Genomic DNA, 22,722 nt, shown 5'->3' with positions numbered 1-22,722 from the left:
TCTTTCCCTTGACGTCGTTCTTCGGTTCTGTTTGCAGTGCGTTAGTTCTGGTCTGCGGTTTGCAGTGTGTTAGTTCTGGGCTAAGGTTTCCTGTGTGTTGGTTCTAGACCGAGATTTGTAGTGCGTTGGTTCTGGTCTGAGGTTTGCAGTGTGTTGGTTCTGGTCTGAGGTTTGCAGTGTGTTGGTTCTGGTCTGAGGTTTGCCGTACGTTGGTTTTGGTCTGAGGTTTGCCGTACGTTGGTTTAGGACTGAGGTTTGCTGTGCGTTGATTTGTACAGCGATCATTCCGAAATTGTAGAGGATCTTCACGGGTGGGCAAACTCTGGCTCCGTAACTGTGGTGGAGCTCCAAGACCCATGATGCATTGCAAGACTTTTGCATATACATGACGCCCAAAGCCAGATGCATGATGGGATTTGTAGTTTTACCACAGCTAGATGAATGAAATTTGCCCACACATTGTAATAATGCATTGGGTGGACTTTATATGGGCGAAGCCCAAGGGGGCTCCACAATCTCTTATTGCCCGGGGGCCCCATATGATGTCAGTCCGCCCCTGATCAGTACACGATCTGCCTCCATCCCCTCTCCGGTGTCTGATGTGATTGCTAGCACAGGGCAGCCCACTGAAATGAATGGGCTGCCATATACACAATGCACAAAAACATGAATGTGTCTGTGCTGTCACACCCACACAAGTGTGAACAGGGGCTGATTTTAACATTTTACCATTATCTGTTTAAACAATGAATTAGTGTAGATGTTATCTGATTTGTTACAGTTGATCACATGACTTATCACTGCTCTTCCTTCATTATCCCCATTAGCAATGTTACTGAATAAACAGTACAAACCTTTGACAATATGGAAACATGAATTATGGGTTTTCTTATAACAACCTTCCCAGATTGGACCTTAAGACATCAACATCTACAGTTAGTGATTCTGTTGCTGATAAGAAATCGGTTATGGAAAAGAGGGAAGTGTAAAAGGAAGCAGTTCTCTACACACTCAAGGAGCCCTACTTTTCATTCAACAAAAGCAGATAATTTGTCATTTGGAAATAGATTTGGCAAGAAAATGACATTGACAGCAGAACCACAGAGTCTCACAAAGCGTTCTCTAAAGCCCACAAAGAAATACAAGGCTAGGCATAGGATGCAAGATATCAGTTTTTCCTTAGCCACATGCAGTGACAGTCTTTTACACTGAATAATATGGAACATCAGATGATTTCCCCATCAGATAACCTGTGGCTATATTTCACCACAGCGTGATTAGAGAATTGTCTTTCCCGGGGAAGCTGCCATGCTCATCACAGCTCTTGAAAATGTATATTCTGAGATTAAAACGTGTTAATATAAATGACATGTTATTTGTACTCACTCAATACTGGCTGATGTGATTAACCTTCATTTCATTTCCAAGACCTTATTATACAAGCAAGTTAATCTACAGCTCTATGCATACACTCTCTGACTTTAACCCTTGACTTTCATGTCCTGAAAATATGCATTACATAAATAATAAAATAGGTTTGGTTAGCCTTTGACACTAAATATAGAATGATGCTTCGTTGAACTCACATACAAGTATTGCTATATATTAGGGTTGCACAGATACCAAGTACAGTACTCGGTACAAGTACGAGTACATGTACCGATACTTTTGAGCTCCAAGACTAGACTAGAGAAAAATTCAAAAATTAGGAGGCAGCTGTCATTTGTAAGGAGCACATGGAGCTCCTGGGATTTGTACATCTCTGTTTTAATGTATGATTTTGTTTTTATAAATATATATAAAGGGATGCACCGATACCAGTTTTGCGAGTACGAGTACTGGTACTTGCCGAGTACTTACAAGTATGAGTACTGATACATTTTTGTTTATTGTCATGTGACAGTTTTTCTAAAACAATACAGAATAATGATTTTAGGACAGTGGTGGAGCGCCAGAGCCCGGTCCCAGCTGCAACCGCTGCAACCCTGGTAGTTCTCATGAAAATGCCAAGTATCTGCACTGGTATTCGAAAAGTATCTGTGCATCCCTACTATATTTATTTAGTCCTATTAAAATAGTTTATTTTTTCTACATTTTCTAGAAAAGCATTTAACATATTTATATAATGTCAGTATACTGCAGAGCTTTGGGATTACATAAAACTACACAGGTAGGCCCCTGCCTCAGAAAAACTTCACAATCTAATGCCTCTACCACTCTCATGCACATTGCAAACTTACCTTTTAGCTTATCATGCTCCAGTGATAACAGTCTTTTATGCTCTCCACTGCTGCCATCTTTTGTAAGGCTTCTTTCATACTTGCCTGAAGTCACACTTTTTGGCATCTTACAGGGAGTAAATAAAGAAAGTGCCTGTACACAGAGAAATATTTTTTTTGGGGCAGAATACTAGAATTTGTTTTGATAGAATGTGTTTAATAGTTCCACTTAAACACTTAAAATATCTAGAACCAACACTTTTTTTTTTTGTTTTAAAAAGGGATGAAAATTTGGATTTTGTTTGGTGTACAGGCCATTCACTGAACATATTGTAAAGTCTTTAAAATGTGAACTTTAATCCGAACCTCATTGAAGTCTGTGGGGAAGCGAATCTTAAAAGTCAAAAAGTCTGGACATATTCAACTCTGTTAGACAAGGGAATGTTGAATAAAAGACATGGGGAACTGGGCACTGCTACAAAAAAGGACACGCTGCATGCAGCTTTTTATACAAAAGCAACACTAAAGTATTTACATTATAATTTTTCATAGACAAATACCATTAAAAACTTGTACTGATGTAATGAACAGTAAATACTAGGCTTCATTTTCAAAGAGACAGACTGACAGGTTTTTAGAAATCCCAATTATAGTGTGCTATTTCAGAGAGACAATAGCCACAAATATGTCAGGGACCAGGACACCTCCAGGTGGCACCGCGGAGCTGAAGCAGATCCCGCGGTTCCAGTGCTCATCTGCAGGTGTCTCTGGGCAGTCAGTGGCTGTCTGGGCCTTGAGCACCTCCAGGTGGCGCTGTGACACTGGAACCGGGACCTGCAGCTCCAGGGCTCATTTGCAGGTGGCTCTGCTATCAATCACCACCTAGTGTTACCTGGGAGGGTATTGAATCCCTCCCTGAACTAGGGGTTTTGCCATAGTATTGTCGCCATACCTGAATCCTGTTGCCTGTATCCTGTATCCAGTATCCTGTAGCCTCCTTGTACCCTGACTACTGATCTGTAGCTCCCCTCTTGTTGCCCTGCTCCCCAGGTTCACTTGACCTGTTTTTGTCTGTGCGTGATTTCACTGTTTGCTTCTAGTTAGGTTATTTTATGTTACTTGTGGGTGTTGGTGGCGTTGTTTGTGTTTTTATGATTTTGGTGAGTTTAATAAACTATAAGTTTATAAGCATTGTCTGCTGTGGTCACGTATTTGGTCCTCCCGTATAGATACCTGCATGCGGTGTGGGGACACCTGTGCGCGATATTGTGACAAAATATTTTTGATTGCTGGAGCAATGGAATAGGCCAAAAACTAGGAAACAGAGAGTGTGATTTAACCTGCTATAAACTCTATACATTTTGCAGCTGAGCCCCACCTGCGGAAACATTATGAGTGGAATTTACAAATAACGGAGCAGACAAAATCTGGAGCGAATGTGAATGGCACCCAATCAGCTTATATCTTTAATTTTCAAAGCTTAACTGAACAAACTGAAGAGAGAAGTTGTTTTGTTACTATGCTCAGCTGCTCCAGCTCCAGGTTTAGTAATTTGCCCGCTATGTGTGTAAACTTTACAATGCCTGATCACCAGAATAGGCTGGAAAAAACAGCTGCAGGGGTTCTGTAATCTTTACTGTTCCAGGACTGGTTTATGTTTTTATACAACTGAGCTAGTCAAGTGTGTCAAGAGGAAGGCTGCGGTGAACAGATGAAATGGGCTAACGTTTAATATGAGATCATGGGTAAGAGATATCTAGATTATCCCCTCCACTCTCTATGGCAGTAACAATTTGGATGTGATCCTGGATTAGAAGTACACATGTCATTTGGATCCTTGTCTTATTATCCTTCGGGTCTTATTATCCTCCCTTTGCTTGGAGCGACTCTTGTTTATGCCGACACTCCTCGGTGATTTACCTTCGGTCCACCGAAGAAAGCACATCAGCAAAACGTGTTGGTAGCAAACCGCATGCCACAGCGCAAAGATTGTGTAAATAGGATTTGAAACAAATGGAAATTATTGACGCAATTTAAATACTTGATATTATTGATGGATTTGCAATTCATGAATTGCATATGTGGCTGCGGGAGGTATACTTACTGAGGGGATTGCATTTGGATTCTATTTCCATGTCTTAATATTCGGCCGAAGCTACGGCCAGATCCTTCGGCAGCTTCGTGAATAGACCCCTTAATATCGATTTTCAATGTCATATCTGAACAAATAAAATAATGCAGTTTTAAACAAAAAACACATCTTTGATTGCCTCTTAAAACCACAAATGGTATAAGTTGTGAGCAATTGAGAACTAATAAAGGGGTGAGGGGCCATGTCAACTGGGTCATTTAGCTCTGAATAGATTTGAATAAACAACTGTGTCAAGGGACAGGTGGATTTATCTCTCTGTTCTATTGCAATATAGTCATATATGCTATTCCCTTCTGAACTGCAAAGCAACCCCTACTTCAGTTGCTCATGTTGTCGAACTCATCAATAATAACCTAAAACTTAAAATATATATAGCAGCAGAGCCTATCCTCAAAAAATTACTGAACTCTGAAAGTATGGCTTAACAATGTAAATGCTCCTCATCTAATAGCCTCTCTTTCACTAGGCAGTTTTCATAAGGCATAAGGACCCCTGTGAAGGATTGTTTGTTGAAAGGGTTTTCGCTCCTCATACTGTGATATTGTATCAGAAGTGTACCTTATCTTATATTTATTTTAGGTTCAGAGAGCGTTGTATTGCTTTGTATTCTATTGTAATGTATTGTATTGTATTGTTTTTATGTGGTGGGTAGTGTCAATTTGTTTTTTTTGTCTGTTGCATATTAAAAACTGTAAAATAAATACCTTTAAAATAACAGTTTATGGCACAATCATTTTTACTAAAAGAAAGTTCATTTGTAAGTATATGCTTATGTGTTATTTGCTCTAGGCAAACAGCAATAGAGCATATTTATAACTACATTCAAATTTATTAAGCCCTCATTCACACCTCTGTGATGCAACATCACAGAGGTGCTTCAGGGTGTGCTTGTGGCGTGCTGTGGTAGGCAGCCCATTCATTTAAATGGGCTGTGGTGCCTACCACAGCTAAATCACACTAAAAAAAAGTGCATGCACATTTTTTGTAATTTTTTTTTTTATCTGACGACCTACTACTTGCTATACCATAATATGCATAAAGAAAACATTCACAGACACGTTGCTATGAATTATTTTACATGACACAATTTCATGGTGCCTTACTGAACATGCCTGATAGTTGAAAATAAATCTGGATGATTGAAGTATGGAGGCTGGCTTTGTTAAGGCACTCAAAAGGTCTAAAGTCTTACTGTTGCTGGCTTGAAAATTGCCTAATCTGACCCACTGTTTCCTATTTGTGTGCAGTGTGTAAGGTCAGGCAGTTGACAGGCAGGAAATGTCAGGCTTAAGGTGACCTCTCTCAGAGATCATAGTATTCTCATTGACAGTGCCATCAGCTGCTTTTCATCTACTTCCTAGGCAAGGATGCTGTTAGAGATGACAAAATGATGTAATCCCTGGTGTCTGTTCAGTTCTTGGAGACTGAGGAAATGATTCCTCCTACCTGCAGCATACTTATGACATCATCTCAGCCTAGACAAAGTCACTTGACTGAATCTCAAGGACAGATTGTAATGACATAATCACAGCTTTTGAAATGTACTGTTACTGTATATTTTAACAGAACTCTTGCAGAGTTACTAAGAGGTCCACTTTAAGTACATTTTGTTTTTAACCACCTTCCGTCCATGGCCGTTTGTGAACGGCCGGACGGAAGTCTGCTAGGAGCGGGAGGGCGTCTTAAGACGTCCTGCCCCTCCCCCCTCTCGTGTGCGGCACTCAGCAGGCACACGAGAGGGAAAACTGTGAGCATGTAAACAGCCAGCGATGGCTTTTTACATACAAGCGATCAGGCATCCGATCGCTTGCAGGAGCTGTGGGTGTGCGGCCTCATTACTCGATCTCCCTTTGATCTCTCTTTCTGTCCCCGAATGCAGGAAGTGATGAATGTTACATCACTTCCTGCATTCAGTGTCACTCTCTGGTGCAGAACACCGGAGAGAAGCTGATGAAGCAGATCTCTGCTTCATCAGCTTCTCTGGGGGTCCCTAGGTGACGTCAGAGGTCTTGGAGACCCCTGATGTCTCCATAAAGAGGACCTGTTATAGCAATAAAGTTAAGTCTAAAAAAAGAAATTACAGCATTACAAAAAATAAAGAAGCTAAAAAACATATTCACAAATAATAATTTAAAAAAATAACGCAAATTTTTTGTTAAAGTGCCCGCCCCCCCTACATACACACGCAAACATGCGTCGGGTGCGCCTATGTACGAAAACGACGATTGCGGCCATTATGCAGCACATGTTACATATTGTCGAGAACGCCGGAGTGAGAGCAATAATTCTAGGGCCATCAATCACTGATAACACTAAACTGATGAGCGGTAAAAACGTTTAGAGTGTCGCCTATGGCCAATTTTGGTTGCGGTCGTTTTCTGCGATTTCGCGGGCGCGCGCAATTTTAAAGGTTGACATGTTTAGTGTCTATTTACCCGACGTGTCCCCGTCTTTTATATTATACCAAAGAATTGGGGTGAAAATAAATGTTTCATAACATTTTATAGGGAAACATGTTTTTTTTCAAAATTTAGAGTACTTTTTTTGTTATATAGTAAAAAATAAAAATATATAGTATATATAGTAAAAAATAAATACCACCAAAAGAAAGCTCTATCTGTCCCCAAAAAATGGTACGAAATTCGTATCAGTACAGCGTTGCATGACAGAATAAACGTCAGTCAAAGTACCGCAGTGCTGAATACTGAAAAATGGCCTGGATGGGAAGGGGGTGAAACACCCTGGTCTTCAAGTGGTTAAATCATGTTTACTAATAAATACACTGAAATAAATAATGTGACATGTTTTTCAAGAAGCTCAATTCAAAAATGTTGTATTATAAAGGAAAACTCACAACTATATATCTGAATGTGTGCATAGGCAAGTGGGCGTATAATAAAGAACTGCATCCTGATATGTTTTGTGGTTCACAAGGGACATTTTATGTATAAACTTCTAATCTGTAAACAATTTACCATTATTTGAAAAGTGAATATTTTTCTTAGTCACACATACATAATCATTTGTTGAACAATAGGAGCTCAAGGTCATATCATATAAAGCTCACAGAACAGCAACTGCAATTTAACATGCATCTCTATCCATCACCAAGGTGATCAAATATCTTTTACCATTTTCACATCAACCCCACAAGAGAAAGTTCTACATGGAATGAAGCTGATTTACTAAAGGAGATAAGAATCTTCACTCAATAAACTGTAGCTGAGTTCACTTTGATTACCCAATCATAGGCAGGTAAAATAAATTAGCAGATACTTGCTGTTCACCTGATTGGATAATTGAACTCAATCTTCACTCATTAAGTAAAGTTTCTCAATTCCTTTAGTAAATCAATATGAATGTTTTGTACATTTGAATCTGTTTTACTCCATTGTGCCAGCATAAGCTGTTCTTTCCCTGCCACCCTCTTGGTCTGGCTCCTGGCTCCACTCTCTTTTATATGATCACTTGTCTTGCACCTCAACAAAGAACATAGACTGAACAAAAAACCTGCAATGCTGATTAAAGCAGAAGTCAAGAGTAACCAAAAAAAAATACAAAATAAGTGCAGTAATATTTGTTATAATGTGCTAGCATGCACAGCATATTAGCACATTATGGCCAAACTTACCTGCCAAACCGATCCCTCCAGCACTCTGCTGCACTCTCTCCCCGCTGGCGCTGTCACCTTCGCCTCAGTCTTCTCCCACGTTTGGCATCTTTGGACTCTTGATTGGCATGGGAGTTTCTTCATCTTGGCATACCGGGTCAGTGCGCTGAGCTACTCACATGCAGCTCAGTGCACAGAACAAAGAAAACATTGCTGACACACAGATAAGAGATTTTTGTCAGAGTAAGTTACCTTGATCTCTTTAGTTTTTCTCACAATTAAAAGCTATTTGACACTATGGAAAAAAGCCTGAATTTTTTTTGTATATGGCCAGCCTAGATGAGGTTCAGATTTGCCGCACAGTGGGTTTGCAGCAAATTAAGGGTATAAAGTTCACAGCTCTGGAAAATTTATTGTGAAATCTGTGGGACACATATACCCTGCACGACCTGATGGCCAATAATTGAGGACGTTGTTATGTGCCAGACCCCTCACTATAAGGTGGTGAGTTTCTAGCAGCCATTTAACAGTATCTGTTAAAGTACGTTAAAGAGAGCTGACAGTCTGTGCTCCCGTGTCTGTGAGTTAGTTGCTGTGCAGTACTACACTGTGATATAATGTGCTAAATTACTGTGCACTGCAGTATGGTGGGCTACATATCCATGTGTACCCCATATATTCAGTTCAGAGTCCCAACAATCCTTTTAGCAGGATTTTCATTTGAGTGTCAGCAACAGCTGTAGTTTAGCTGCTACCATATGGCATTAGTGGAAATATGCTTTTAGAGACTTTTTGGTTGATAAATACGTTTTGCTGTGTGAAAATCACACGCACCTGGTGCGTGCGTGTGTTTAGGTTAGTAAATCACCCCCATACTGTTTAGTACTTCAGGGTTTAATTTGCTAGAGCCCTTTTTTATTTCAGGGTCCACAGCATACACTTGTTGCTGACACAGGAAAAGCTGCCCTTTATTTGCAACACGTCATTGCATACTTGTGCAGTAAGTAGTGTGTACCACAGCACCACAAAGTTATTCCCCCTATTGCCATAGCTGCCTTTAAATTTAGGCAATCCCTACTATTAAAAATATCAGGCAGATCTACAGTGAGAGGCAAAGGTTCCGCATGTGGAGGTAGTATGGGGCATGTGATCCACAGAGCTCTGTAGTGTGGGCTTTTTTAAAAACATATCTGTGTTCTGTAGTCTAAGCCTGTAAAGTATCAGCCATAATAAAAGTACCAGCCATTTGGGTGCTACACGCATGAGGAAACATATGTCTATGCAGCAAAGAGCTCGGTGGGAGCCACACCTCAGTGAAACAAGTCAGAAGCAAAAGGTCCTCACTTCTCCTTCTCCTTGTTTCTTACTTTTAGCATCTTCCCCTCATAGATGCTATTAACTAACCTCTTAAGTGTCATCCAGCTGATACTTTGCATGGTAGCAGCCAAGGGATAATATGGCATAAGTTGCAGTGGGCTGCATGAAAAAATCAAGCATGTCTGATTTTTGGGGCATTAAGGTGCACTGTCAGCCCATTGAAAATAAAGAGCCTGTCTTAACGTAGTCCACCGCAACACGCGGTAATGTGTTGCATTAACGCAGGTATGTTAACATACCACATAGTTTAAATGGGCCCTAAAACTTTTACAGCAGCTTAAAATACTTATTTGTATATGTAGGACATAGTCCAGATAGCTCCTCAGTCAGGTCCTGTGACAAGCAGCATAATATACTGAAGCCATGTGAAAGGTTAGTAGACCACAGCTAACAAAAAATATAGGAAAAGTCTGAAACCTGAACTCTACTAACCTTTTACTTGGCTGTAATACAATATGCTGCTTGTTACTAGACATTACAGAGGAGCTCTGTGAAAGATTTGCTGTCAATAAAAACACCCTTGAAAGCTGCTGTACTAACTTAAAGAAAAACTACAATAGATCTCTTTATTTCCCAACCTTCAATGGGTGTAAAGTACAGAGGGCATGAGATAAGCAGAACTGTCTGTTACAATTACTCACCAGTCAGCAGCATCTCCCTTTCATCCTTGGCACAGCTGCAGAAGAAACTCTCTCACTCTTACATGCATTCAATGGGGAGGGTTGCCTTGTGGAGAAGAGGTGGCCTGAGAGACACAGCTTTTGCCAACTGAGAGGCATCCCCCAGAAGCAGCAAGATTATAGCCATGCAGCAGAGTGTTATGTCTCCTGGATCTCGCAGGACAGCCTGCGGGACACATACAATGCAGGACAATGTGAACAATCCCAGGACTGTCCCCCAGGATTCGAGACACTTGACAACTATGTATCTGTGGCTATTGTATCTCAGATAATACATTCTGATGTTTATTTAAGGATAAAATCTGCCTCTTCTCTCCCTCTTATACACTGGCCTAACCATGCTGATTACATATATTCCATCCACTGTACAATATTTGTGGCTCTTGTGTCTCGGATTATAAATGTGCCTATTTTCATGATGCTAGCCAGTTGCTACCAAACATATACCTGAAGTCTGTTTTTAATATTTTGGGAGTAATTGGGGATACAGGGATGGGAGGGGGTTTGTGCGATATGAGGGTCACATTTTTTTTAAGATAATGCAGTGTGGTACTGCAGAAGAAGGAAGCTAACAATTTATACCATGAAACTGTTTATCATTAAGGTGCACTGTCAGCCCATTGAAAATAAAGAGCCTGTCTTAACGTAGTCCACCGCAACACGCGGTAATGTGTTGCATTAATGCAGGTATGTTAACATACCACTGGCCAACTTGTACAAAGTTGAGGGCTTAGCTTTATTTTCTTTTAAGATGAAATTTCAGCTTTTGGATTTCTTGTGACTACTTCCACCATAAGTCCTATTACCACCTAAAAAAAGATAATCTGCCATTTTCTAATGTATCTCCATTCAAAGCTTAACCACCAAAGACTACACGGTTTAAGTATATACAGAAGGCACAGTTGTGCAGTCAAGCTGTTGGAATTTGGCTTATTATAAAGATCACGAAAATGGCCCAGTGAGATTTTTTTTAACCATTTGTAGCCTAATAAACTGTCAAAACAGAGTGCATAAAAACACTTCCAAACCAAAACCCCACATTCCCTGAATAACCTCCCATTCTGGTATACCCAATTCTTTCCAAAATATTCAAAATATAGCCTTCAGGTTTGTGTGTGGTAGAAATTAGCCAAGGAGAAATCAAATTAGGGTGCCACTGCTGTATTTAGGCCAAGCTAAATCTAAACATTAAAAAATCAATTACACATCTAAAATATGTGATGCCAGAATGTGTTGCTGAGGCTGTCTGTGAAAATCGTACTGTTCCATAATATCACATACAGCTTAAAGCAAACATTATTTTCCACGCATGTAATTTAAAGTATTGATGTTTTTCCCATGTATTTTCACACAATAATTGGCTATCCCTGCTGTGCAGTATTTAAAAAAAAAAAAAGGTTTTGCTTTGTTAAAAGTCCCCCTTGACAACACCGTATGCCCTTTTTTGACAATAGTTTGCATATTAGCCCAAAAAACAAAATGTAGCCAGAATTTAACTGCAAGATTCTACCATATACATTTCAGTGGGACTCAATTGGGTTTGTCAAACTTTGAACCAGGGTTCCTGAACCTTTGGCAAATTGAACCCAGGACATTTTTCCTATCACTAATGGGCAGCAAAGTGAATACAGAGGAATTTCTGTCCTGCTGGAATGTCCTGCATGTGGGAGGATAGCTAAATTGTATCTAAAGCCTTTTTGTCATTTTGTCAATATTTCTCTTTTGCCCATCTGTGTCTCATTAGGGTGATATCCCTTCACATTCTGTACTAAAGACACAAAATGAGAATATATCTTTAAAATGTGAGGGAAATTCCCTCTTAGGCAGTTGTCACAGGAACTATTTGAACACTGTCTGTCCTAACAAAAGGTTAAAGATCTAGAAGCAGTGTTTATTAATGAGAGGAAGCTCACAATGCCCCTAGTCTTTATATGGCGACAAACAGAGTTTCCTGTCACTTTGCAATTGTACAGAGAAGCTTGCAGTCTGTCCAAAAGCCTACTCCACAGAGACATTTAAAATAAGAAATATTTTTGACAAAAATTATTTTTAGATATGTGAACACATAACAAACATGTAGTGGGGGCTTCTTAAATTTGACTTCAAAAGTGGAAATGCACTTTAGGTAATCTGAAACCCTTGCCCTTACTGCCCCCTAGAGGGACCCGCCTGAAACATCATTCACATCTAGTATCACGGTAATAATATCTAAAGGTTCAATCGCAACCCCTGTTAGAAAAGTGGTTTTAAAAAAGGTGAATATGCTAAACGTGAATAGGACGGTGTGGAATTTTGACAAAGTAGATTAAAAGCAGTGCCTATCACTGTTTTATAATTATTACTGCAGATGTAGAAAATCATGAATATTCATCTTATTTCAGGTTTGTTTTTTTACAAGCACTCTTATAATTCATTATTGCAATCAAACGATTCATTATTGCCGCTCAGTTATATGTGGCAGCATTATTAGCATAACCAATGTTACATCTATTCTCCAGGAAAAGAAAAAAAAAACTTTCAGAGCTCTGAAGTAGCAGCAATCATTCCAGTCCTATGAACTTTTCAGGGTACTATGAGTTTCATCAAAATGCCTGTAACAGCATCCAGATCACAGCTTCTCAAATCAAAGTACAAGTACCATTGTCAGTACTTCTGACAGGTTCGAGAGGTACTACTGACTGTTCAACTTACCTGAATAATAATTTAAAGTTTTATCAAACATAAATATTATAGAAACCAGCTCAAGCAGCTTTGTTTAGTTATCAAAAACACAAGTAGGTGGTTTGAAAACATTTTTTCTCACATTGATGGGTACCGAATAATACATCAGGACACTTAGGACCTGTGTCAACGGATTTTGGGCTTTTGTTAATGGCCACATGCAGCAGGCTTTCAGGCGCATTTCACTTGGATCTGAGGTCAGTTTGAGATGCTCTTGAGATCATTCACAGTTCATTGACAGGTGCATTTAACCTGCAGTTGATCTCCTCCTGACCTGCAGTTGACCTCAGTCTGGCCCACCGTTGGTTTGCTTCTCAGCTGCATCAACCAGATGCTTTTGTATTGTCATTGGCTTATATCGGAAAAGCAGCACTTGTGATGCGAACAAAGGCCCATTGACACAGGTCTTTAAAGTGATTTTGTTAGGACAGACATAAAGGCACCATTGCTGTCTTGGTTTTTATAGATGCAGACTATGGAAATGTCATCCTCATCCTGACCTCACTACCTAATAGATAATAGAGTTTGATGAAGCATACAAATTGGAAGTCCAGGTTAGTGACTCGCTTAGTAGTAAAGCACATATCAGCATGCCAGCTAAAGAGCCTGCATCTTTATAAACCAAATCAGCAGTGGCAGCTCCCTATGGGAGATTTAGAACCCGTTCACACCCATACATTGCAGTAATTCATATTAAAAAAGGCAAGTTTTAACGCATATTGTGTCAACGCATGGCTCTATGTGTGTTATGTTGCAGTGCCACTCATTATCATGAGCATCCCAGTGCACTGTATAGTAGCTGCAGTGAACCAATTTACATAACATGCATTTTGCTGCGGCACATTGAAAAAAATGGTCAAGAAGACATTAATTGGTCCATTGTGGTGCATTGGCAGCCAATTATGTTAAATGAAAATATATGCAAGGAGGGCACTTTATTAAGCATTTAATCTGATATTCACCAGACATCCACTAGAGGCAAATCTTTCTGGTGAATGTGTTTTAAACGACAGTGGGTAATTTACTGCCAGTAAATGTTTGGTTAAAGACACTTCTTTCACTGTTTTTAAATATTCCTTTTGGCAGATATTTAGAGACAAATTTGCTAAAGTCTTAAGCTTGCCACTGGGTTGTCTATCTCAGGAGTTCAAGCAGATATGTCAGGAGAAAAAACACGAAACAGGTCCTTAAATAGAAGGCTCTCTGATTTACTGAAATTCTGTGTGCTTCTGCTTGTGACATGCATTTGCATTTCGTGCTCAAGACTATGTATATATATGATGCAAATTCATATGCTGAATCTCCTGAGCTCGCTCGTTGTGATAATGCACAAATAGTGGCAAATGGGTTTAAAGGCGTACATGCACATGTGCAGTTTAAATCACTTTGCAACAGTGAAATCAATATAAAGGGCACTGAAAATGTAAATCCCTTGCCTGAAAAAGACTTTTAAATGTATTATTACAGTTTGTAAGTGTACCTATTCATATTGTTACCATATCCAATCAACACCTATATTAGGCAACATTGCAAACATTAGGCACATAGCATGGACAATGTTTATCCATGCAGATGAACATAAGCATGGGTACACTTGCAAGCAAATATAATTTTAGTAAAGCAAGTTCTTGATGAAACATTAGGGGTCATTGTAGAGTGTAACCTGGCTTAACTCTATGCTGAATAATTCATAAAGATCATTTTTTTTACCAATAATTTGTACTACTTTTTATTGTCATGCACTATATACTATAAGAACATATGGCAGGTTTTGTGTATTTTGTAAGCATTTTTTTTACTGTAATTATTTGTATAAATCATAAATCCACATACCATAAGGGATTGGTCGAGGATATTCCTCATTGCTGTTTCCTGGGAGGAGCTGAGTAACACAGCAGTCACTATGTCCGGCAGGAACAATGGAGTTGGAAACAGTGTCATTACGTCCCCTTGCTACTGTTTCTGGACAAGTGCAACCTGTCTGTGCCAGTCCACAGCGCACCCCCCAGTCATGAGCTCTCAAACACTCCTCAAACCATCTGCAAAGTACACCACAAGCAAACTGGCTGGAGTTATCATGGTTGACCAACAGAACCTCCACAAAGCGGAAACTCAGCACAGAGTCAGAGAGAAGCTGAATGGATAGAGGCTGCTCTGACAAGCAGATACGAAGAAAATTTTTATCAAAGTGAGAAAATGTAAATGGAGACTCAGTGGCACAGAGTTCCTGAGCTTCGTCTGCCCCTTCCTCAGGCCGGCTGCAGGTGTGGTTGGGAAGATAATGATCCAAAGCTTGCACCATGGGGGATAGATGTGAGCACACTTGCTCCTCGTGAGTGAACTTCAGGTATAATGTGTATTTGGTTGGGTCTGGGTTCTCCAGGGTCCAAGAGCAGCCAGGAGAGAAGACAGGAAATAGGTCCTTAAGAGAGAAGGCTCCGTACAGAACTCCAGAGGCCAGAGCCGAGCATGTGCTCGGTGTAGGGTGTGAACCCCAAGAGCACAAGACAAGAGACGATATCACAGATAGTAAGAGGGGACAAGCAGGGTTCATCCTATGACATGGGCCCTGTAAGAGAAGGAAACAAAGGCATTAGTTTTTAATTATCTGCTAGGTGCATAGCATATCTAGGTACAAAATGTAAATATAAATTCACAAGTGAACAAAGTAATAATAAATACATACATACATAAAAGAATTCAGGAGCTAGTCAGTAAAAGTCATATTATTACTGTATGTAGCCAAAAATAAAAAAAAATTAAGATGGATAGTAATTACCCTAAAAATCAAATTACACTATAGGTACCATATTCCAAACTTGTTCCATTACTTTTATAGGAAAACTGCACTAAGAGAATATCAAAGGAGAACTATGAGGTGAGTGCTTTTCACTCACCTCATAGTTCTAGCCGACCTGTGACAATGAGACTGTCACAGGTCGGCTCAGTAGATCGGGAGGTGAGCGAACACATACCGGGTTCGCTCGCCTCTCGATCCTGTCACGGCTCTCTGCCGTGACAGGGGGAGGGGCTGGATTCCCCTCTCCCCGCTCCGATCTGCCAGCGCTGACTGGCGGAACGGACGGGGGAGGGGGCGGGTACAGCTGGCTCTGCCTCTAGATAGGCAGAGCCAGCTGTCACTCACGCAGCTGGGCGGATCCCGTCATCTACGTCGGGATCCGCTCCGGCTGTGGCGTCTCAGTATAGGGTAACGGGAGGACGCTAGTTTGTGTCCTCCCGTTATCCTAAGGAGAACTATGGGGAAAAACACTGACCCCATAGTTCTCCTTTAAGGGTTGTTATTGCCTTCTGTTTCTGATTGGCTGTCATGCTAATTGAATGGCTTTAGCACTTTCTGGGACACCATTCTAGACAACTGGCATTTTTAGAATGAAGTCAGCCCCCATATCTTTTTCGGTACCTTATGGAGGCTACAATGACAGACAAAGTAATAGTAAATAATAAATATTTTTGTCATTAAGTTTCTGACTATTGCATGCTTAAATTCCCTTATATTTATATTATCACAGTATTTGAAGACCTAATTGCTGAAAGCAGTGGAATACAAAATGTTACCTAATGTAAAGGAAACGGATTGCAGTTGTGTTACTGTGTGTTGCATGTAGTCATTGCGCTATCTTACTGTACAGGTTGGGAACAATAGAATTTGGATATATTATATGGGCATGTCGGTACAATATGTATTATAATAAATAGCTCTGTCAAACAGGCAAAAAATGTTTATCTCTGTTTTACTGATTTCAACTTATTTACATTAAAATCAATAAAAAAACACTATAATTTCTTTCCTAACAGTAAATATTTTAAGTACAGCGGTTTCAATAGTCCTCTTCTGTATGTTAATTTGTTGGCGTATTTCCTGCCTGACCAATGACTGGCAAAGATATAAAGGAACAAAAACAGAAAAGGAAAAGTGAGGCTGTAGAGTAGTAATTGTTACACATTACAGAAAAGCAAGGCTGGCCATAGTACAAAATCTTTCATATGGTATCAACTGTGCCTAAAATTCATACAGCCCCTTTTACCTATATGAAAAACAAGGGTAACATAACCAGGTGTATTTGTCTATTGAATGGGATTATGGCTTTAGGCAAATATGTTATAACTACAACAACTCCATGTGACATAATGTGGCCAACAATTGTTTGGTTACTTAATGAAATGCTATAATTTAAATTAGTGACTTTGCCCAGGTTCCATTCTTTGATGGATCAGTGAACCCTGTCTGAATATGGTGAACCCAAACTTAGTGGTGAACCCTATTGAAATCTATGCAAATTTTGTTAGTAAATCCTGGCCATAATTAAGCAAACTAATGTAAAAAAAAAAAAGCAGAGAGAGATGGGCACTGCAAAAGGGCATATCTACCATTGAAAAAAAAAATTACCGTAAAACTAGAAATTTTTTTTTTCAAGGGGTTTCAAGGGCAACATTGAAAATACACAAATCTTTTAAATAACATGCAGTGTTATGGTTCAGTCATGGACAGTCTCAGCAACAGCATACACTTTCAGCTCAGCCACACTGAAATCGGATTCATTTTAATTTTAAACATTTAAAAAAGGCTTTTTTTCCAGATTGTTTTATCAGTGACACATGGTTTTTTTTTTTTTTAATCAAGCAGTAAGTAGGTATGCCCACCTTGACTGGCAGATGGAGAATAGAAAACTGTCTTGCTGCATAACGTAAATTAGCACACTGCATAATGTACATGGTCCCTTGATCAAGGATAGTATGCCTAAACAGTGTATGCCTTGCTGAAGGAAGCAATCTTTTAAGTTGTTTTGCTGTACTGAAGGAAATGACTGTTTATTGTTGCTGCTGTGGAAAATAAATGCAGTTTGTCTGATAAAGCCTGTGTCCTGCAAACCCCAAAATACTACCCCTCTGAAACAAAAGCCCATTTGAGATTCAGAAATGTGAGAAAATCCTAATATGTTTCAGGTCCTTGGTCTGGAAGAGGAGATGTTTATGTGAGGTGAAGAGCTCAGGTATGATGTCATCTCACCTTCTGATAATGCTTACTCACTGCCCCATGAGTACACAGAAGGGAGGGAGGTGACATAAGAAGCTCTAAAGCTAAAGTTTGTTCTATACTTTTATTGCAATTGTATCTTTACAACGAGGAATTCCTTCATGGATATACTTACATATTACCTTGTGAATACAAATATGGTTTATATACAGTGTTGTAGCCACACATTTATACTATATTTAAAAAAAAAAAACATATTTCTACAATGCATGGTTTCAGGCGAAAACATAATATACTTTTTTTTTCTGTTCAGGAGTCTCTTTTAGATGTTATCATCATAGTTCCAGGTTCTACCACCTTCTATCGTGTAGTCCCAGGTGGGTGAGTTTTTCTCCTCTTGTTGAATTCTCCATAAGGTAAAATAAATGAAAATTTCAGCAGGGTGAGACACCTTTGCAATGACTGTAGCAAGTGGATAGAGCTAGGAACTAGGTGCAGAGCTATAAGAACCCGCTCATTGATGCAATTTAGCATTTGCCTAAAGCTACAATATTTAATTTGGTTCAACCTACCCTTTAACAGCTATTTCATGTCTAACATATATACAGAACTACCTTACCAAGGGATTCAATAACCTTTTATTATATTTAGCTGCCATTAGTTATTTAGCAGAATTCATAATTCAGTAATGATTATATTTCCTATAGTACTTATCTTTAATATTATTACTTTAGGAATTATAAAAACAAACAGAGGGGCAAATTCAACAAAAGAGCTCAAAGAGTTAAGTGCTAAGTACAGTGCAGCAGCCAGTCACTGTCCATCATGTAATTTTCTGTCTTCAATAAAGATATATATGATTGGTTATTATGCGTTACTGTACTTTGCACTTAGAGCTTCACTCTTTGCCTTGTTTATTGAATAAGGCTGTATAAATGTGCATGTTTAGTAAACATACAGCAAAAAAGATTGATAACTTCTTTTAATTGGCTATATTGTCTAAAGACTGACTAAGAACTGTATAGTTAATTTTTTGGAGGCACAGATGTTTAAATTTTAGATAAGTAGACGGAATTACTGTGGATGTGTAGCACATTAATAACCATGTCAGTTGCGCACATTTTGTAATTAAAACTCTTAGTGCACATAGATATTAATTAGGAAAATAAAAAGAGCAGTCCATAAGAAGACACAGTAATTTGGGCAGCACTCATCTTAGGAATACACATAATCATTCTTATTAATTACTGGCTTGAAAGGCAATCTGACCCAAGGGTGCAACAGATCCAACAGATCATGCTACCTAATGCAGAGTTTTCACTTTATACAAGGGTACTGCTTTCAAAGATTTGTTCCTTAAATGCCAGCAGCAGAGTTTAACTCTTGGAGGATCGCTAATAGTGGCTCCGTGACCTGGGCTTTTTAAGCCAATTTGGATTAAATGATTGCAGAAAACATTGCCGCATAAGAATGCGTAGTGAATGTACACTTTGCGGACAGAAAAGTTGACGGTAGATGATCTTGATCCATAGTATACTACTTTTGGCTCTGATAACAAATTGAGGTGTCCCTGACTCCACGGGGTCATCTAACATTCTTCTAAAGCTTCTCATACAGACAATAATGTGTTCTACAGCCGTCCATTGTTAATGGAAGGATGCATCTTTCTTTGGATGCTAAACCTACATGCTTAGTCTACCACTGTGATGAACCCTAATTAACTGGTGCACACAGCCTATTTCCAGTCACCAAGACCCTCTCCAAATACTGTCCATGGTGTATTATGCATTGTAGAGGTATGGCCCATGTAATTGTCATATCCCATATAAACTAAATGTGATGCATTGTGTAATGTTTTTTGGTAAAACACAACTGCATTGGGAACTGACATCTCCCATTTTCAGTCACCAAAACCTGCCTCCCATGCAGCAGATATTTTGATGGGGTGTCTTGCTGTAACAACCAGTGGGCAGACAATGATCATGGTCTGGAGTGTTAAAGACACCTAATAGTGCATGCAGAGAAACTGTTAGATTGATAATGGTGAATGTTGTGTGCATACTCACAGGAAAAGCAATGCACTGGAGTTGGAGATATAGCCAAAACAAAGGTCAAAATTTAAAGACGAAAGTGTGGATAAATACACAAACAGAAATACAAGGTAAAAGGGAAAATGTAGGCACCTAGCCACAGGTTAACAAAATGGTCTGCAGCGTGGGGCATTTCTCCTGCCTATAGCCACTTCCTGGAACTTGATATAATCACCCATACTAAGTTGTCACTAGCACAAACCATTCTACCAATCTTCACCTACTTTTCCAGAAAATGTTCTTAGAGCTGGGAGAGTGCACAAACAGGATACGCACAAGAACAAACTGCAGAGGATGAAAACTTGGCTAGTGCAGGCAAAACTAAAAGAACAACTCAAGTAAGGTGAATTGCATGAAGTCCCTCAGGCAAATGAAACCTGAAAGACACAGGAACAGAAAGCTACCAAATAGCAGGGACTGGATCAGAAGGTTGCTAAAACAAGGTTTATTATTAGAGTCAGTTTAGCAAGCAGCTGCAAGATGAATGGGATTTGGGAGTGAACTAGGCAAAGAATGCACAGCGGGGTTAATTTACTAAAGAGGTAGAGCATGTTCACACTACAAAATGATTTTCACGTTCTTAAGCAAGTAACCTTGTCTTCTGTGTGTATATTCCCTATCTCTCTAAGCTTGCCAGCACTCCAAATGTACAAGTCTATATCCAACAAATTAAATTAAAACTGAGTGCAATGCTATATGAGTTTCTCTATCACTAAATTAAAAAGTAAAGTGGCCAATGTATACTTGGGTGAGGTCACCACACCCAGTGGTTCCTTGCGTAAACAAGTGCAAGGTCCTTAGAAGAAAAGAGATCTTATATTCACCTTTTGGTGGTCCAGGTATCCTACCACCTCCATTCTAGTGCTTCATCCTCTTTGGCATTTGACACTTTCTGGAGTGTCAGATTCCTGCGTCCCCCACCTTGCACTGCAACTAATTTTTTTACACCTATATGACTGCTAAGTCCTGTAGTAACATAAGGGATTTGAGGAAGGAACCACAGCATGGGTGCAGATGCCGGACACAAGCATCTAACATTCTCAGAAGTGTTGAATGCCCAAGACACTGACAGAATGGAGGGCTGAAACGTAGGGAAGGTAGGACACACAGGTCACTGGAGAGGTCATGAAAGAAGGAAGTGTCGGTTTGAACTCTTTTGAGACATGACAGGCTATCTTTAACCAGTCTTTGCTCATAGGAAACACAGGTGAGGGCACAACAAAGAAAGGATACGATCCATGACACAGAGCAGTGGTAGAAAAAAAGGCAATGAAAGATAACAACAGAATGGACAGGCATGCATAACAAAGCAACGGGGAAAGAATCAAATCCTCATTGTTTCCATGCACTGCACTGATGCTGGTCAACAAGACTCAGCTGTATGAATTTTGAAATAAAATGCTTTATAGCATTAGGTTGTATCAGTGTTTTAAACCAACAGTTCTAAATGCACAGTTGGCCCAAAGGCATAAAGGGGGAAATGTTAAATAGCTTTTACCACTCTCCTAAATGAGGAACAAACCTCCTATTTTGGGGATTTGTAATGGCAGGTAGATCTGCAGATTCCTACTGTTTAATAATGCTTTGCTAAGTTTTCACTGTTTTAGTGGAGGTTTTTTTTTGGGTTCCTTTTAGTCCACCTCATATACCTAAAAACATTAAAACGACTATTATTTGCCTAACCCTCTGATGTTGTTAAGCAAATTATTAAGTTGCAGAATACTGGGAGAACTAGGGTTAGTAAGGAAGAGTATCTAACCATATCCTAATGCCAATAATTCAGACATAATTTGTGAATGTGACAGGGGTTGTTTACAATAGTCTTTATAGTTGAAGCTTCAAAGACATATGTGGTCCACCTAGAATCTTAACATCAGGGACAGCAGATGCATTTTATACCAGTTAAACTTTGTTTCTGTTAACTCCAAACCAAAAATGTCTGGTTGAAATTAAGAAAGTCCAAAGAAAGTTGTTTCTGTGTGCAAACCATGGTGCCAGCAAGTGCACAAATCTGTTCTGCAAGTAGAGGCTCTGAGCCCCTGGCACTTGTTTATGCTAGCATTCACCCAGTGTATCCTCTGGAAGATTTGGGTAGGAATGAGGAACAGACTTTTATTGGTGCTTTGTAGCATGGGAAATCAATTCCATGCACGTTGCTGTCACAAGCTCAGGTAAGAAAATGAATACTCTAAGACCACTACAGATAATTTATCACCTGGGTGAATCTTTCATTACAAATGCCCTTTCCATGCATCTCCTCCTCCCGTCTCGTTCCCTTATTCTCCCTTCTCCTCCCCTGTCAGCCTGGAGTAACAGCTGTCAGCTCTGGCACGAATCAGGTTTTTCTTTGATCCCTTTCTACTTGAGCATCATCTTTTCCCGTCTTGGGGACTTCTAGGAAAATTACATGCAGTATTATAAATAAAACACAAAACAAAAACGAACAGCCTCAACCCCTGCTGGAATACAGCCTGCTTTATAGCCTAGAAGAGTGAATTAAACAGTAAAGCGTGGTGCTTCATGAGAAAGAGGATTATGTGGTGTGAGAGGAATGGTAAAGAGCTATTTTATTCATGCAAAGTGTACAATAACCTGTCTACTTTCAGTGCCATCTACAGCCATCAGGTTCTACAGCGCTGGAGGGACACCATCACATTGTGAGAGCTCAGACAGCATCGACAAGTGCGTCAATAAAATAGAGAAGTAAATTGATGTAAACTGAGTGCCTTTGATGCTTGATCTCTATTTCTCCTTAAAGTCACCAAGATACAAAAAAGTTGAAAAAAATGTAAATATATTATGCTAACAAAATACTTATATCTTATATTACTCAAGGCAATCACTTTGCACATGAAAAGGTCAACCCCTAGCCTTATT

At 39.5% G+C, this 22,722-nt stretch overlaps 1 protein-coding gene across 1 annotated transcript in view; it reads right to left on the bottom strand.

Annotated features, from left to right (window-relative positions):
- ADGRB2 (adhesion G protein-coupled receptor B2) overlaps window positions 1-22,239 on the bottom strand; it is a 204,754-nt gene extending 182,515 nt beyond the window's left edge. The window contains exons 1-2 of the mRNA XM_018576759.1: window positions 22,061-22,239; window positions 14,593-15,328 (exon numbers count right to left, since the gene is read on the bottom strand). Coding sequence (XP_018432261.1) covers window positions 14,593-15,328; window positions 22,061-22,099 — 775 coding nt within the window. The 5' untranslated portion in view covers window positions 22,100-22,239. The remainder of the gene's footprint in view (window positions 1-14,592; window positions 15,329-22,060) is intronic.
- Window positions 22,240-22,722: the final 483 nt, after the last annotated feature.

The sequence above is a fragment of the Nanorana parkeri genome, unplaced genomic scaffold, assembly GCF_000935625.1.
Source record: "Nanorana parkeri isolate BGI_ZX_2015 unplaced genomic scaffold, ASM93562v1 scaffold76, whole genome shotgun sequence".
NCBI lineage: Eukaryota > Metazoa > Chordata > Amphibia > Anura > Dicroglossidae > Nanorana > Nanorana parkeri.
This window is presented reverse-complemented; position numbering and strand designations above follow the sequence as displayed.